General features: G+C 42.7%; 1 protein-coding gene across 2 annotated transcripts in view; it reads left to right on the top strand.

The window, feature by feature from the left end:
* Window positions 1–1,844: 1,844 nt before the first annotated feature.
* The window catches only part of LOC103559598 (glucosaminyl (N-acetyl) transferase 2 (I blood group)), an 80,846-nt gene continuing 64,283 nt past the window's right edge, over window positions 1,845–18,407 (top strand). For both annotated transcript variants that reach the window (XM_070584040.1, XM_070584041.1), the window contains exon 1: window positions 1,845–2,910. In XM_070584040.1, the coding sequence (XP_070440141.1) occupies window positions 1,989–2,910 (922 nt within the window). In that variant the 5' untranslated portion in view covers window positions 1,845–1,988. The remainder of the gene's footprint in view (window positions 2,911–18,407) is intronic.

Below are 18,407 nucleotides of genomic sequence, written 5' to 3' on the forward strand. Positions count from 1 at the left end.
GTCATGCTGTAGAATCTGATTCCTAAAACAAGTGAAGACTGACTTATCTGGTTCTGGAGAATCTCCTTGGGCCCTTTGTTATCATTTCCTGTGCTCCTGACGCTTAGGAAACAGAATTGGTAACCATCTCAGTAATGCGTTAGCTTTCAGTAGGGGTGGGAGAAAAGGACAATGAATAACAACTTCAGGTTTGTGTTCTAAAGCAATGATTGTGAAGACAATGCCCAGTGAAGACTGAGTAACCCTATGGAAAATGTTACACTATGGTATTAAGTGCAAAACACAGGATGCAAACTTACATCTCCCATGTGTTCTTGGCAAGATCAAAATGTGTGTGACTATGGGCAAGAAGTAAGTGAGAGTACAGGACATGAAAACATTGTGCTTACAAACAATCTGTAATATTATGTTGTCTTTACAATTAAGATGTATTGGGGGAAAAAAGTACATTGAATGTATCCACGTCCACAGATACAAATATAGGTTACAAATCATGAATACTTGGAATCTCACAGTAATGTGATCAGGGAAACAGGGAAATGAAAACTTGAGCCCTCAATCAATAAATATTTGATTGTCTAGTATGCAGACCGTGGTGGGAGCTAGAAATAGATGAGGAGTATGTGAGCTCCGCCCTAGTGCCCCCTTCTGAGTGCTGCACAGCGGGCTTTCACACCCATGTGTAGCTAACTACCAAATGAAACAAAACATCAGTTCTATTCTGGATGTATAATGTAATTGGCACGGGCTCACAGAGTGAAGAGTGAGGGAGGAGCAAGAAGATTTCAAAGGAGAGGCAGTAGGTGTGTCATTTTCTTGGTGAGTGAGTGTGGGGGGAGGGGTTCTTGTTTACCCTTCCCTCCCAGTCCGGTTTGTTGCCGGGCGCTGATCTCCATATATGTTATCTCGCTTTATTCTCACGACTGACCTATGAAGGTGGTAAAATTATTTTCACTTTTTACAGATAAGGAAGCTCTTTAAAAGACTTTATAAATCTGAATCTCAGAGTCTCTCTCCTTAAGTTCTGGAACATCCCAAACTGGGATGGCTCCTGCCGCCTCCCTCTCCAGGCATCGGGCTGGTGCGCCTGTATCCTTCCTTGAGCTGGGGCGAAATAGACTTGACATTCCCTGACTTCAGCTTTAGCCTCTATGCAATTTTGGGGGACAAGGAGCTCTTAGTTCTTTTGGGTTTTTTTCCCCTTTTTTGGTGAGCCTTTATTTATCCTACCTAGTGCCCAGTCACTCTGTGTAGTAAGTTAGGTGGGGAGGTAAGCTTGTTAGTGTACCTTTTTCAGGACCTTACCTAGCAGCAGAAAAAATTAAGCCCTGGAAAGAATTTGGCTCCACAGCCAGTCATATGCTTTGCTTTATTCCATTCTCAGCCAATACAGAGAGGGGGATGTGTATGGAAAAAGACAGGGTTCAGCGATTTATTTTTAAGCACTAAATATTTATTGACAAAGCCTCTCTCCAGGCAGTGTTCACATGCTTAGAACTGAAGCTTTTAACTTCGCAGTGCTATTTAAGCAAACAAACTCAGTCACTCAAACACAATGATTAACAGGAAGTTGGGGAGCTGGGGAGCTGACACAGGAGAGGCTGGGGTTGAAGTCCTAGGAGCAATGACTTGCAGAATGGTGAGCTCTCTCCTTGGTGATTTTACTGTGGGAGTAGGTGGACATGGTGGCCCCGGAACCTTCCTGAGCTGACTTGTTTTTGTCTGGTAACAGGCTGCAGGTTAGCAGGAGACCAAATCCAAAGGCACACCTTCAGAAATGTGTCAAAGTGGAAGTGCAACACAGCAGTGAATGAGGAGGGAAGGGAGAACACGAAAGGACAAGCACTGTCGCTTGGAAGGGCAGGAATAGCCAGTCAGAACTGTATCTGTGAAGAGGATGATTCTGGATTCTGGAGAACACGTGAGTTAAACATAGCTACACTTTGATCAGAACTTGAGATATTTGCCTCATTTCCTGATTTTGAATAATGGTCTCTTGGAAGCACTGTCTTTTTAGTGTCTCTCTTATCACTGTCCTGGTTCTTGTATTTGTTTACAATAATGAGTTATGGGAGAGTAAACAGTTTCTGAGGGCGTCTCTGTCCAATGCTTCACTGTTAGCAGAAGTCTGTCATCAGATTTTCAACGGAAAGGTTTTTTACCCAACAGAGAATGCATTGAAAACCACCCTCAGTGACTCTACCTGTTATGACTACGTGGCTCAGAGTCACTATATAACAGAAACACTGTCTGAGGAAGAGGCAGGCTTCCCTTTGGCTTACGCAGTGACCATCCACAAAGACTTTGGCACTTTTGAGAGACTCTTCAGGGCAATTTACATGCCTCAGAATGTCTACTGTGTTCATGTGGATGAAAAGGCGACAGATACATTTAAAGATGCGGTGCAGCAACTACTGAGCTGCTTCCCCAATGCTTTCCTGGCCTCCAAGATGGAGCCAGTTGTGTACGGCGGGATTTCCAGGCTCCAGGCGGACCTGAACTGCATCAAAGACCTCGTGGCCTCGGAGGTGCCATGGAAATACGCCATCAACACCTGTGGGCAGGATTTCCCCCTGAAAACCAACAAGGAAATAGTTCAGTATCTGAAAGGATTTAAAGGAAAAAACATTACCCCAGGAGTGCTGCCCCCAGCTCATGCCATTGGACGGACTAAGTATGTCCACCGAGAACTATTAAGCAAAAAATATTCCTACGTGCATAAAACAACAAATTTAAAAACTCTGCCTCCACACAACATGACCATTTACTTTGGCACTGCCTACGTGGCCCTCACAAGGGAATTTGCTAACTTCGTTCTCCAACACCAGCTCGCACTTGACTTACTTTCCTGGTCCAAGGACACCTACAGCCCTGATGAACATTTCTGGGTGACACTCAATAGGATTCCTGGTATGTATGTCTCAACTTCTGTTTTTATGAATAAACATTGCATGGTCAGTACCGAATAAACTGTTCAAAAAATAGTAAAAAAAAAAATTAAAATTTCAAAGATCTTTACAGTTTCAAATGTTAATTTAAAAAAATCTTTTCAGCAGCTCTGCTCAGAGTAGGTGATATAACTCATCTCCATTTTATGAATGAGGAAACTGAGGCACAGTGATGAGCAGGGCAGAGGAGAGCCCTACTGTCTGATGCTTTTGCTGATATACCAACCTACCTTTCTGGGTCCATAGACTTACTTCAGATGTGTGCTGCAGCCTTAAGATGTGGCAAGGGATTGGGGCCAGCCCCGTGGCCGAGTGGTTAAAGTGCTGCCCAGGATTTGTGGGCTCAGATCCAGGGTGCGGACCTACTCCACTCATCAGCCACACTGTGGAGGAGTCCCACATACAAAGTAGAGGAAGACTGGCACAGATGTTAGCTCAGGACTAATCTTCCTCAAGCAAAAAAAGAGGAGGATTGGTAATAGATGTTGCCTCAGGGGGAATCTTCCTTGTACACACATAAAAAAGCTATGGTCAGGATTGAGGGAACCCTGGGTGCAAATGAAAGATTAAACCCAATTCTCCTTTAAGTGTGATGGCTCTTACAATCAGGAATAAATGTCAATTAAATTGGAATGGCGATTTGAACATTTTAATAATACTTTTGACCCTGTTGAAGCTCCCATAGCTGAATTCACATCCTTTCAAAATGGGAACAGAGTACAACTTTAAAAATTTTCATTTGCAAGTCCTTTCCTGGAATTGAATTAGAAATTTAGAGCACCTTTAAGATTTCTCGACCAGTGCCTTCATTTTGTAGACAGAGAAACTTCAATGTGGTTACACGATGAGCTCAACTTCCCAGCTAGTAAGCAGACATGCCAATTATAAACCGGGTCTCCCCAAGCCTGATGTTCTTTTTAAGTTGATTTTCAATTAGGTCTCAGTTGTTACTAAATTAACGCCACTTTTCTTTTGGTCCAAGTTCCAAACAATATGAATGTTCTCAATTGTTTAGAGTGAAGCAATTCAGTTCTGCTTGTTCAATTCAAAATAAAAATTCGGATTCACAGTTTGGGGGAAAAGGGATTTGAATCAATATATGGATCAGGTTGATGGTTTCTTAAAGTTCGTGGTTCAACCCTGGACACATTCTGCAATCACCTGGAGCTTTAAAAAATGTGTAAGGCCAGGGCCCGTTTCCCAGAATGTCTGACGTCCAGGGCGGATCCAGCCGTCGGTATTTGCTCAGTCTCCAGGGGATTATCTGTGAACCATTGCAGATGCTTGTTTTAAATGTTGGTATACAAAGCTTCATAGACTTGGAATGCTTTCCTTTTTTTCTAACCACTTGAAACCAACCTCTTTATTTATTTATTTTTAATTGACATATAATTAACATATAGCATTATATTAGTTTCAGGTTCACGACATAATCATTTGATATTTGTATGTGTTGCAAAAAGATCACCATAATAAGTCTAGTTAGCATCTATCACCATATATAGTTACAATTGTTTTTCTTGTGATGAGAACTTTTAAGAACTACTCTCATACCAACTTTCAAATATACAATACACTACTACTAACTATAGTCACCATACTGTACATTACATCCCCAGGGCTTACTTATCTCATAACTGCAAGTTTGTACCTTTGACCACCTTCACCCACTTCTACCCCCCACGGCCTCTGCATCCCCCTTCACCCACTTCATGACCAATCTATCCTCCATATCTGTGAGTTTATTTTTTCTATCCATTCATCCTTTGATGGACCCTTAGACTGTTTCTACATCTTGGCTGTTGAACATAATGTTGCAATGAACGTGGACGGGGGTGCAGATCTCCTTTTGAGTTTTACTGTTTTCGTTTCTTCAGATAAATACCTAAAAGTGAAATTGCTGGATGATATGGTAGGTCTATTTTTAGTTTTTGAGGAACCTCCGTACTGTTTTCCCAGTGGTTGCACCAAATTACATTCCCAGGGTTCCCTTTTCTCCATGTCCTCACCCACACTTGTTACTTCTTGTCTTTTTGATGATAGCTGTTCTAACAGGTGTGAGGTGATATCTCCTCAAACGCTTTTTAAATTGGTGGGGTTTTCCCAGAGCTGGGAGGAGTAATGTTGTAGTGATAAAAGAAATCGCGGCTCAAGAAAGTGAGGTGGGGAGTCATGACCATATAGTTGTTTATATGGAATTGTAGTGCCCAGAATAAGGGAGGTGAAGCCCCACTTCTCGCTTTGTGTTGCTTGGACCAAGCGTGATGGAGATTTTTGGAGTCTGAGCACCATACTTTAAGGGGAGTCATTGACAAAGCAGGTTCCAAGGAGAGTAGCCAAGAAGGAGAAAAGGGCAAACCCCATCTTTTAAAAAAGGACCAAGACAAACAAAAAGGATGTTTAGTCTGAGAAAGACTTGGAGAGGGATCACGTCTTCACATAAACAAAAGATTTGCTCGTGAGAGAGAAATTGCACCAACTCTGTAGTTTACAAGAAGAATGTAGGGTCAGTGGTGGGAGATACAAGAACCCATCAGTCTGGGATCAGAATGAGACGCTTCCTCAGTGCTGAGCAGGCACAAGGGATATGCGGAAGCAGAGCCTGGAGAAATTCTATGAAGAAACTCATGGATCAAGTGTCGGACAGGAAGGCGTGGGAGTCTCTTCCACTCTGAGAGTCCGTGATTCTAAATTACGACTCTCATCAGTTTATTGAACAGAAACTTAAGGGTAGCAGCCTGACTTCTCAGTGTGATTGATCTGTCGGAACTGGATTTTCACACTCTGGTTAGCGGTTACCGATCAAAAAGCAATGGAAAACAAATGTACTGATTCTTGCATTTCGAAAACTTAAAATAGTAAGCCTTTGAAATAGCTTCTGTGTTATGTGTATGGAGGATCCTTGTTCTTACGGCACCTGGCGCAGGCCCGAGGGTGGGGCTTCGTCACGAGAAGGTAAAGGAACTGGAAATGTAGGTGGCCATCTGGTTCACTGTCACTTCCGCCATGTGGAAATCTGGGTCATTTCTGTTTTGAGGGTCCTTCTAGTTCATATATGGGTTGTTTGTTTGTTTGGGACATTTTAAGATTGTTCTAATTGAATGCAGTGATTGGGATTCTCAGAGAAGTAATAGGCCAGAGGGGAAAAAAAATCTTACAGATGAAATGGCCTTATGGGGAGCGACAACACTGGCCAATAGAAATATAATGTGAGCCACCTCTGTAATTTTAAGTTTTCTAGTGGCTGCATTAAAAGAAGCAAAAATTAACAAGTGAAATTAATTTAAATATTGTATTTCATTTAACCCAATATACCCAAAATATCCTTTCTACCTGTGGCTGGCGGCTACTGTAATGACAGGGCAGGTTGGCCAGGCGTCCTCCGTGTCTGGAGAGAATGGTAGGACAAGAGCAGGACCGCCCTAGTAACATCGAGCAGTTGGCCATGCTCGTGTCTCCATGTCTTCATCTCTGCTTCTTCTGCTTTGCCTGCTTCTCTTTCCTTATCTGGAGTCCTCATCTCTGCTTCAGAGTTTCCACTCGCTTGCGGGGCCCACTGCCCTCTGGCTTCTACTCTCTGTCTTCCCCTTGTGTCATCAGACTCTGTGCTGCTCTGTGGACAGCACTGCCTCTCTGTGTCTCCTTCAGCTGTACCCAGAGAGTCTTGCTTTGGGTCACGTGGTCACTGTACAGTGAGTGACCCTGTTGTCCTTTCACACCACTTCATAGGCGACTGCTGACCTCTGTAGACGGCTAACCTTCATTTAGGTCCCCAGTTGCTCTGGTCAGCTGTGGCCAGGGTGGCAGAGTCATGTGGATTAAAGCACAAAACAAAGCAGGGTCACCTATACCTAATAAGTCCCTTAAGAAGTGGCGGGTCCTCTGGAAGCCTCTCAAAAGATAAGAGTTCCTGCTTGGCTGTTACACTAAGGGAGTTTGCCAATGCTGTAAAGATGTTGCCAGATAAGCTCTGTTGTGAAATTAAGGCTTTCTGCTCTCTCTTCTTCCCCTCCCCCTCTTCATCTTTTACCCACTTTTCTTTCCCTCTCTCCTCCCCACTTCTTTTCTCTAATGCTGTCCGCAACAAGATGGCAACCGTTTTTTAGTTTCACATCTGACTCAGCTGTGGATGATTTCCAGTTAGGAAAAAGATCCATTTATAGGCCCGAGGTTGGAGTTCCTCACATGCCACTTTCATTTTGAGTGATAGATCATGTGCTTGTCTGGGTTGCGTGGTTCTGCCTGGAACAGGGACGTCCAGTGGGTTTCTTTCATTCGTCACGTGTTCTTTGGATTGAAAGCTTTCAAAACTGATCAATGATTTCTGCCTCACTTGCTAAAAAGGAGTATTTGTAATCTGATTCTGTGGGAGTTTATTTCAAACTCTTATTAAAACCTGAATGAAGGAGAAAAGAGCCGGTTTGGTTGCAGATGGGAGGAAAAAGGCACGTCAAGACGCCTGGAGGAGAAGGGATAGAGGAAGGAAGGAAATTGGAGATTGTGGGCCTGGAAGACAGACTCTGCTGCCCATTTGTCCCCTGGAGCCAGCCTGTGGACCAGCCCTGTTGGTGTTCTGTGTCATATTTGTCCCCCTGTGCGCTTGACAGGGGCGGCTTGATGCATTCCCATTGCTGTCGAGCCCATACTGGCCTGACTCTTTGTCATTATTTGAGACTGGCTGATTGCTTTGGTCCCTGTGTATGTAAAAATGCGATGCTAACGTGCCACATGCAGAAATCTTGAGAGGTGGCTGCGGGAGGCAGGAAAGAGCAGATCTGAATCAAGATGGCCCTGGGAACTCATCCTCGTGGCCTCTGATTTGGCTGGGATCTTGCTGGGATCTTCCAGAGGGAATTTGTGTTCCTCCTACACATGCTCACAGAGCTTCCAGGATCACGGGATGTGTGGACCGACTTGTAGGGGAGGAAAATTTGGGGGTAAGTTTTACTATTAGCTTGAACAATCTCCATTTTTATATCTGCTAGAAATGCTGATTTTTGTCAACTTGTAGAAAAGGAAATTGGTGAGTTGGAACACCTGTGAGTTCTTTTCAAGGAAATACAGTTTCTTGAGAAGGTAGTAAATGGCCTGACAGACGACCTTTTATGTAGATAAATTATCAAGGAAACAGTGGCATTAGTTTTATAACTTCTCCAGGGGAAATGGGGAGGGGAGCATAGTTTTAACTTGTGAGTGATGTTGTCTCTGCTATACCTTTGTCCTCCCTCCCTCCCTGGGCACTGGGTTTATCTTTTGGGCGTTCTGTGGCTCACACTGTCTCCTTACTTTCTTCTTTTTCCTTCCCCAGCTGAGTTAGAACTAGTCTGAGTTAGACTGGTTCTTTTCTCTCAAGAGGATAATTCATGCCTGTGTGGTCTTAGAAGTTAAAACCTGATAGGGCTCAGGGCACCTAGAAATTCAGTGCCTTCTGTGTTTGAAGTTACAAAAAATGGGCTTAGTTGCTTAGTTATAAGATGACTCAGCCGAACCGAGGACCACTGGAGATTTTGACATTTTTTTGAGTTTTTGAAAAGATTATAATTTCCACAAATCAGAAGTTGCCCTAATATGTAGTTTTGTTGATTTAGATGCATTTTACATATCCACGTTATCATCAAAAATGGTCTGGAAAATAACGATGGTATGTATGAACATGTTTGCTTTGTTAATTATTACACCATCTTCTGGGATTTCTGAGGAATAATCAGAGACATGACCCCATGTTAATATTAATATTAAATTAATTAAATCAAGATATCATTAATATTTAAATTTAATAAATTAAAATATTATTAATACTTAACATTCAGAAACAACATTTCTTTGTGTGGTGACCTCTTTTAACTTTATATTATGAAAGCTAAAAGTAGATTGAAGAGAAAAAAAATAGAGTCAGTGGCCATCAATGAGCATGCTCTTCAGACTTACGCAGATTATAAAGTGTGTTGAACAAATGATCTAGAGATCTGTTTACTCTGCAGAGTCAGAGAGTCGCTCCCATTTGCTGGTGGGATGTGAAAGCAGACAGTCCTGGCTTTGCCATCTACAGTCTCTTTGACTTTGGGCAAGATGCCTAATTTCTCTGAGCCTGATTCTTCGTCTGTATCCTGGGGATAAAATATCTCCTTGTCGGGCTGTTGGAAGGATTACAGAGTATGAATTGTACCTGGCACCTTGTAGGGCTCATGAAATGTTACAAGAGAGGGGATAGACGAACTTGCTAGATGTTGATTTTTAAGGTTTTAGTGTTACTATTCTGAAACTTCTGTGTGTGACCAAAAAATCCATGAACATTTGGTTTTGAAGGCCCCAGGATAATTTTTTGCTGGAAATCGAGTATGTGACCCGCAGAGGTTACCCCTCAGCTGTAGCCTTTCTTAGCAATGTCACATGTATGGAGAGCCTTAAGCAGCTGGTTTCTCCCTCCTCTTATTAGGAAATAGTGTTCTGTGACTATTTGGAAGCCTCTCATTGTGCCAAGCTGCTGTCACTCTAGAGTGGTCCGAAGACAAATGGTCTCCAGGCCATTGCTCATGCTGCCCGCTTGTTCTGGAATGTTCTTTACTTTTGCTGCTCATTCTAGTCAGTTCTCAAAATGCAGTTGAAATGTCACTTTCTCAGAGAACACTTTCCTCTCCCACAGAAGCAGCCATCCCCCACCCCCATTCACTTTACTCCTACTTCGGTTATAGCATCTCTTGCATTGCATCTCAACTATTTGTGTGGATCTTGGGCCCCCTCTACCCCGTGTCTCTGGCCCCACCCAACACACACCCCGCAAATGTGAGAACGTGAGTGAATGATTAGAGCCGGGACCTAGCCTCATCATTCTATGGGGTTCCCACATAATTCTGAATGAAGAGCAAATGAATGGGAGAGAAAAGAGCTCTATTCTGCTCATCTAATACAGTATTTTCTACACATGAAGAAAATTCTCCTCCAGCTTTGCAGAACGTTAGTTTTCTTCCTTTTCAGTTCTGGGTCGGCTTTAAAGCAGTCCACAGGGCAGGGGTCCTGCCCCTACCTCCTCTTCCAGGGGGCAAACATCCTTTGCCGCTGATGGTAAATCCATTAGAAAACTCTCTTGGGAGTGTGGCTGGCTTGTGGGAGTTGCTAGTCATCTGATTGCTAAGGTCAGTATAAATTAACTTCTTTATGCATTTTGAAGATTGAAGTTGTCCGTTTTAGTTCAGGTGTAGAAAAGTGAAATCAACATTTAAAGGAATTTGCCAGAGTCATTTTGGCCCTGCGAAGCTTTGATTTAAAATAGACAGAAAATGTAGTGAAAGTGGTTTATTTAGGGCTATAACTTGAATTCCCTATATAATTACTAGGCCCCAAACAGCCCTCTTGGTCCCATGCCAGTTTTCCCCGCCTCAGGCCCTTCTTTGCTTGGAGAAATGCTGTTTATCTCCGAGGGACCAGCTGAGCTGTACTGTGCACTGTGAAACTTTTCACAACCCCTCCCCCAGCCGCCAGGCAGAGTTAACTTTTGTCCTCTGTGCCCCAGATAGTCCTTATCTTCTTCCTTATTTTCTTGTTTGAGTTTGCGGCTTCAGCCCCTGCGGGGCCTCATAGAATGCAGAGTCCTGGGGGGCCTGTGACCTTTATATCTTTGTGAACCTCAACCCCTAAGGTGCGTGGGGTCAGATTGAATTTGATTCACCCTCAGTTGCTAGTGTAAAATAAATATGGTGTTGCTTCCATGCAAATCCAAGAATTTTCTACTGTCCAAGTCACTGACAGCTCACAGTGGACCGGCAGAATTACCAGCTGCGTTTTAAGCCCCAGGGTTACGTAGTAGAAAGCCTTTCTAGAAGGCATGTACATCATAATCATTGCATGAATCCTTACAACATTAGGCATTGACAAATAGCCTTTTTCCCCCTAAATTAACAGCTTAATTGAGGTATAATTTACATTCATTTGTAAATTATCACGGTATGTAATTCACATACCGTAAAATTCACCACATTCCCTGTTTGAAGTGAACAATTCAATGATTTTTAGTATATTTACAGAGATGTGCAACCATGACCCCCTCTACTTTAGAATATTTTTATCACCTCCATAAGAAACCTCATGCCCATTTACAGCCTCTTTCCATTTCTACACTTGACCACTACTTTTCTGTCTGTATGGATTTGCTTTTTCTGGACATTTCATGTGACTTGAATCATATATGCTTTTTCATGTCTGACTCCTTCCATTTAGTGTAATATTTTTGAGTTTCATCCATGTTGCAGCATGAATCAGTACCTCTCTCCTTTATATGGATGACTACTGTTCCATCATGTGGACATACCACATTTTGTTTATCCATTCATCTCTTGATAGACTCTTGGGTTGTTTCCACTTTTTGGCCATTATAAATAATTCTGGTGTGAACATTCCTGAACAAGTGTTTGTATAGATTCATGTTTTCATTTCTCTTGAGTAGATCCCGAGAGAGAAATTGCTGGTTCATATGGTACTCTGTGTTTAACATCTTCAGGAACTGCCAAGCTGGTTTCCAAAGTGGGTACAATATTTTACGTTTCCACCAGCAGTCTGTGAGGGTTCCAGTTTCCCCACATCCTCGTCCACACTCGTTACTGCTTATCTGTTTATTTAACCCTTCTAGTGAGTGTGAAATGATATTTCACTGTGATTTTATTTGCATTTCTCTAATGAACAATGACGTTGAACATCTTTTCATGTGCTTGTTGGCCTTTGGTATATCTTCTTAGGAGAGGACTCAGTGCCTTTTGGACATTATTTCTGTGAACCTAGTATGTTGCAATCCCTATTTTATGGATGAGGAAACTGAGGTATCGAGAGTTTGTGTTACTTGTCCAAGCACCCCCAGGTCATAAGTGCCAGAGTCAAGATGGTTAAATCTGTTTTGAAGACAGGGAAGATTAAGAGATGAAATTGTCTGACATTGTCAGACTGCGTGGCTGAAGTGTTAATTCAGGTTTCTAGCTCCTGAATCCTCTATTAACAATTAACTAAGATTCACTTAAGAAAATAAATAAAGTGAGGCTGGCCCGGTGGCGCAGCAGTTAAGTTTGCAGGTTCAGATCCCAGGTGTGGACCTACACACCGCTTGTCAAGCCATGCTGTGGCAGGCATCCCACATAAAATAGAGGAAGATGGGGATGGATGTTAGCTCAGGGCAAGTCTTTCTCAGCAAAAAGAGGAGGATTGGTGGCAGATATTAGCTCAGGGCTGATCTTCCTCAAAAGAAAAAACCAGAAAACAAAAAAGAGAAAAATAAAGCAACCCATTTAATCAGGACAGTGTCCTAATATGTAGTTACTATGATTTGACCCCTTTTCTGTGATTTCATCCAAACTGTAATTCCTCCTTCTTTTAAGAATCAAATGGCTGCAGCTCCCTCCCTTCTGATGAAACCCTGTCCGCCATCTCTAGTCCAGGTTCTTATCCTCCCAGTTCTTTGGTAGTGAGTTCAATGGTTTGTGCTGGAGTGCTGGTCGATGCTTTTGTGGCTTTTACTTTCTGTTTCTTCCATTTCACAAGAGTTGCCCCTTGGCCGTGGTCTCCGTTTTTGTGTCTGTGCCAGCTACGTTTGACCACCTAAAGCTTAGGACGGGCCTTGTTTAAATCAACATGAGTTTGCTGCTGCAAATACTAATTCTTATGTTACTGAACCTGACAAATTTAGAGCAGTGTCTGACAGGATTTCACAAACATTTATTTTTACCTCAGAGAATTCATAAATGTGTCTGTCTAGTTTTCTCCTTATTAGGAACGAAGCGAACTTCAAATTCCTATAATCGTTGCAATCCTAACTAACCTCCTTCTAGCCTTGGTGAAAAATCACAACAATTCTTGCGGATGGTAAATCAGCCCCCCTTGGAGAATCTTTCATTCCAATATTGAGCCGCGCGCAGCTGTTTCCAGCTTTTCTTGCAACTTTACAGGACTCAGTCTTGCTCTGTCTCCAGTGTCTTCAGTCTCATAAATCAGGCAAAAGCTAGGCAAGGGATGCAGTTTAAAGTTCTTCTTGCTTTCTAGCTTCAAAGCTAGAAAAAGGAAGCTTAAGATAGAAGGGAAAATGAAATAAAGGACAAGGCAGGATTGGGAATGGAATTAATTGCAATGATAGGTCACTGGTGTCAAGATGTTGAGAATGGAGGCCTGGAGTTGTTCTGAAGGGTGTAGGGCCCAGCACAGCCTAATTCTGAGTGCAGTTAGAAATAGCTCGATCTTTTCCCAAAGTGTGTGTGTGTAGTGCTTTTTAAGCTTGTTCCCAAACTGTTTCCTGTAACAGCAGCCTCTTTCCTTGTTATACTTCCTGCTCATGGCGGAGCTTCCCAGCCTTGTCTGTGTGCGCTGACGTGCTGGGAGTGGGTTGCAGGTCGGCTCCATATTCATCCTGGCAGCATGTCTGGCCACCGAGGCCCAGGGCAGTTCAGGCTCCTTGGCCAGACGCCTGTGGCTGAGAGTGCTTTGTGCTTTTTTTCTTTTTACAAGTGCCGGATAAAGGATTGTTTTCAATATGTGTCATGGGGAGAAAATACTTGAAAGTTACTTCCTTTCTACACCATCTCAAATTATAAACTAGATTTGAAAATCTTAGAGGGGCAAAGTTTCCATTTGGTCATGAATGGTAGGAAAGAGCTGAATCTGTTAAGGGAGCATCCATCTTTAAGGTAGAATTCATATTTTAATGAATGTTGTAGGTTAATTCTATAGAATGGGGCTATTTCCACATTCTGGATGGCTCCAACACTGGCACTGTTTGGTTGATGCAGGTAATGTAAGTTTTCTTTGCAGAAGAAATCCTGTAGAACAAATGTTTTCTCAGGGATACAGGAGAGACGTAACGTTGATGCTTCACTTGATTGTGTCATTTAAGCCACGCAGGCATCCTCCGAGGAGGTAGATGGTATTACCGCCAATGTGCACATGAGGAAACTGAAGCTCTGGAAGGTAAAATGGCTTAATTTGGGTTTGTTTGACCACTAATTCATGATCAATCTAATCTATCATGCTGCCTTTTGGAAGTTCCTGTGGCTTAAGCAGTGTAGTTCATGAAAATACTACTCTTTGAATATCTAGAAAATGTTTAAAGGTCTTAATGAGTTTTCAGTCTTTTCTTTTAACTTCAAAATTACTGTACTTACAAGAATAGTATAAAGAGCTCTCCTGTATCCTTCACTCACAGGCCCCAACCCATAACATTTTTCTCATTTGCCTTATCTTATTCCTCTCTGTCTCTCTCTTCCCCTCTCTCTCTATGCTTATCTTAAACCATTTGCAAATCACCCCTCACTATTTCAAACTATATTCCTAACAACAAAGATACTCTCCTACATAAACGTAGTGCCACCATCAAGTGACACAGTGTTACTCTTTAATCCATACACCCTATTCCAGTGTGACTGGTTGTACCCATAGTGTCCTTCATAAGTCTAGAATCTGATTAAGGATCACGAGCTACACTTAGTTGTCATATCTCTTTAGTCTCCTCCAATTTGGAACAATTTATGTTTATCCTTGTCTTTCAAGGTCTTATCATTTTTGAAGAGTCCAGGTCTGATGTTTCTCATGATTAGATTCAAATCATGCCTTTTGGGCAAAGATACCAGAGAAATGACACTGTGGAAACTCGCAATGTTGATTTGTTCTCATAGTGGTGATATTACCTTTTGTCCCTTGGGTAAGATGGTGCCTGTGAAATTTCCCCACTGAAAAGTTAGTAAGTATTTTGTATTTATTACTAAGTAATTAATAAGTATTTTGTGGGGAGACACTTTGAGACTATTTAGATGTGTTATTCTTCATCAAACGTTCACTCCCCAGTTTTACCATCCACTGAGCGTTCCTGTCTTAATCAATTATTACTGTAATGGTTGTCAACTCCATCCTTCTGTGTTTATTAGTTGACATTCATCTATGAGGGAGAGCCTTCTCTTCTCCTCCTGTGTTTGTTTGTTTATTTATCTTCCTATGGACTTGGATTCCCATTTTATTCAGTAGATTACAAACCACTATTAGTTTTACTTACTTTGCTGCTCAAATTGTCCTGGACTTGGCCAGTGAGGGCCCCTTCAAGGTGGCTACTGTGTCCTTTCAACATGTCCTCCTCATTCTTTGAGCACTTCCTTGCTTTCTGGCACAAGGAGATGTTCCAAGCTAATCTCCTACTTAACCTGCTCGAGTTGTGGAGTCAACTATTTTCTCCAGGGAACTCTGGTTCCATTTAGTCAAGAATGGTATGTGTTTAAAAACCAAGATCTGGGCACTCAAGGGCATTATTACTTCCAAGCCCTTTCAGGGGTTAGAGCTAGGAAAAAATATATATCTTGTGTACACATAATGTCTGTATACACACATGACACACACCCACAGCCACACCTGTGCATTTTCAAAGACATGCCCCAACTCACACATTGTCTCATACACACACAAACCTATTTTTTAATTTAAAAATATATATATTAGAAAGCACAAGTTCACACTGATATCTCCAATTCCAATCCAACAACACGGGGTTTATTCTTTCTACTTCCTTCCCCAGCAGTGAGGAACCTGGCTCCCATTAACCTTAGTATCTTCATTTGTTTTTCTCCATCCCATTACTGGAACCAGTCTTTCCCATTGGTGCTTAGCTGAAATCCTGGCCGCAGGACATGCTGATCCCATCTCTCACCAGCTATAGCCTTGACCCTTGGGAAGAGAGAAGGAGCTCTGAATGAATTTTGATATCCTGATATATCTCATTTGTATTGGGAGGCAAAAAATTAGATATATAAATTCAAAGTCCGGCTCCAGTGCTCCCTGACTTTATGGCCCGGGGTAATATGTTGGACCAAGTCTCCCTTGCTTATCTGTAAAATGGGGGTAATAACTGTGCCTACTTCACAGGGTTGTTGTGAGCAATAAAAGATAATCTTTGTGAAATATTAACTAAATACCTTGCACATAGTAAGTATTCTTCCAGTGTAATCATTTATTATTGTATCAGTCAGGGCCCCAGCAGGAAGTAGACAGCACACTCGAATTGGACTAATTAAGAAGGATTTACTTAAAGGGACTATTTTTGAAGGTTTGGGCAGAGTGAAGAAAAACAATATTGTAATACCCAGAACCAGTAATAGTGGATCTGTTACCATTTCTAGACCTGAAAGGGGGAGTGGTTAGAAAAGTTGCTGTGGACAGGGCCCCTTCTAGAAGAACTGTGACTTTTGAACTTCAGTCAAAGGACAGGGCTGTCCTGCTGTGGCTGACGAGAAAGGAGCTGAGGAGTCAACGCCTTGATCCCTCTGTCTTCCCCTCATTGGCAAACCCAACAGAGGCAGAGCCCATTGACACACTGCATAGAGATCACCCCTCGTGCAGGGTGGAGAAGAGAGGGGAGGGGACCTAAAGGGCCAAATGGAAGCTATTCAGCACATTATTCAACTTTTTTGGTGGTATGTTGTCTTTGTAAAACTGATAACTGATTCTGATGGAATTCTTGTCATAGTGTGTATCAAACTCCTGTCACTGTATCAGTCATCTGGATAGTCTCAGACCTAGTCTTCCTAAGAAAGCAAAGTTTAAAAACAAATTTAGCAAATGTGATCAGGAGAGCAGGTGTTCTGAAGATTGTGAAGTCTTGGAGTCTAGGAAGCCTGAGGGCGCTATCTGAGCACCTGAGTCCCAAGTCAGAACAGAGGAAGAAGGACCTTGGGCTTGGTGAATTGTTCTCTGCAGAAAGAGACGAGATAGGAAGGGTTCCCAGGGGCTCTGGCCCTAGAGATTATTCCCAGGTGACTGGTTAATTAGTTCAAGGACCAGGCTTCAGGAATTGAGGTCAGCCTGGGGCCAGCTATTCCCTGGGTCTCGCTTTCTGCTTGTAACTGGTCAGAACAGGCAGTGATGTGATCACCTGAAGAGGGGGCTGGAGAGATGGAATTGGGAAGTCAATCATCATGAGCCAGAAGGAAAAGATTTGTCCAGGTGGTTGTCTGAGGAATAAAGAAAAGACGTTGGAAGGAAAGGAAAAGAAACCTCTTGGTGCTTCAGGCCTAGGTGCATTCTCAGCAAGTATTGATTGATTGGATGTGAGAGAAAGAGGAGCGTTGGAAAAGGGAATGAATGTGTCGTACTGAAAGTGAACACAGCTCTCCTTCTTTCTCATGATTTCTCCATGAAGCAAATGTGGACGCTGATGCCAGGACATTCCTGGGCCTGCCTGAAAGGGCACAGAATGGCAAGAACTCTGGACTGAAGCTGCTCTCATTCAAGGCCAGGGTCAGCCTCTCCCAGCTCAGTGACCCTGGGAGACCAGTGACCATCTAAGTCTCAGTTTCCTCACTGGGCAAGTAGGGTGCATAGCCCCTAATTCCAGCTATCAGCTCTGTCATTCATACTTCTTCGTACCTGTTTTAACATACATTCTCTTGTCAGTGCAAGTGCCCCCTCTGTCCTTATCTCGATTACAAGTGCTTTAAGGGCTGGCACCCGGTTCTGTGTTGATAACAACAATGGGTTTTTAAATTCAGTTTTAACCTCCTGTTCTGTTTTCTCTTGGCTCCTTTTATGCTGGACATTGCTGACTGGTAGGAAGGAGTGGTGGTTGGGTCATGGCTGAGGGTGGCTAGTGTCAGGAACCAGAATGGAAACACTCTCAGCGGTCAGTCTGCTTAAGGAAGAAGTAGTGTGGGCTCTGGTATGTGGTACTGCAGAGTATCCAATCGTAAGTGATACCCATAAATATTAGTTATTCAAGAAGGACTCTTGATCTCCAGTCACCTTGAAGAGTCCCATGGAAGAGTATTTCTGGGAGAAGGACCATGATTCATTCTATTCATTCATTCATTCATTCATTTTTGGTGAAGTATCGTCTAACAGAAAAGTGTCCATATCATTGGTGATCACTTGATACAGTGTCACAAACTGAACACACCCATGTAGCCAGCATCAAGATACAGAACGTGACCAGCATCCTAGTCACTACCCTGGTGTCTAAGAGTGGAGATTACTTTGACCTGTTTTTATCCTTTACATAAATGGAAATATACAGCGTATACTCTTTTTGTCTGGCTATTTTTGCTCAATGGCACGTTTGTGAGATTCACATTTTCTATCGTAGGCAGTTGTACTTATTCATTTCATCACTGTACAGAAAGAAGGAGGTGTGTAAAGTGGGGAGGGGTGATTTTTCTCCCTAGGGAACGTTTGGCGATATCTGGAGACATTTTTGGTTGTCACAACTTGGGGGAGGGGCAAAGGGTGCTACTGGCATCTAGTGGGTGGAGGCCAGGGATGCCACTAAACAGCCTACACAGGACAGCCCCCCACAACAAAGCACATTCAGCCCCAAATGCCAATTGTGCCAAGCCCGAGAAACTCTGCTATATAGTAACTGTTGGTGGACATTTGGGTCTATTATGAATATGGCTGCAGTGAACGTTGAGCTGTATGTCCTTTGATAAACACGTATGCATTTCTGTTGAGTGAATA

This window comes from Equus przewalskii, chromosome 19 (genome assembly GCF_037783145.1).
Source record: "Equus przewalskii isolate Varuska chromosome 19, EquPr2, whole genome shotgun sequence".
Lineage (NCBI taxonomy): Eukaryota > Metazoa > Chordata > Mammalia > Perissodactyla > Equidae > Equus > Equus przewalskii.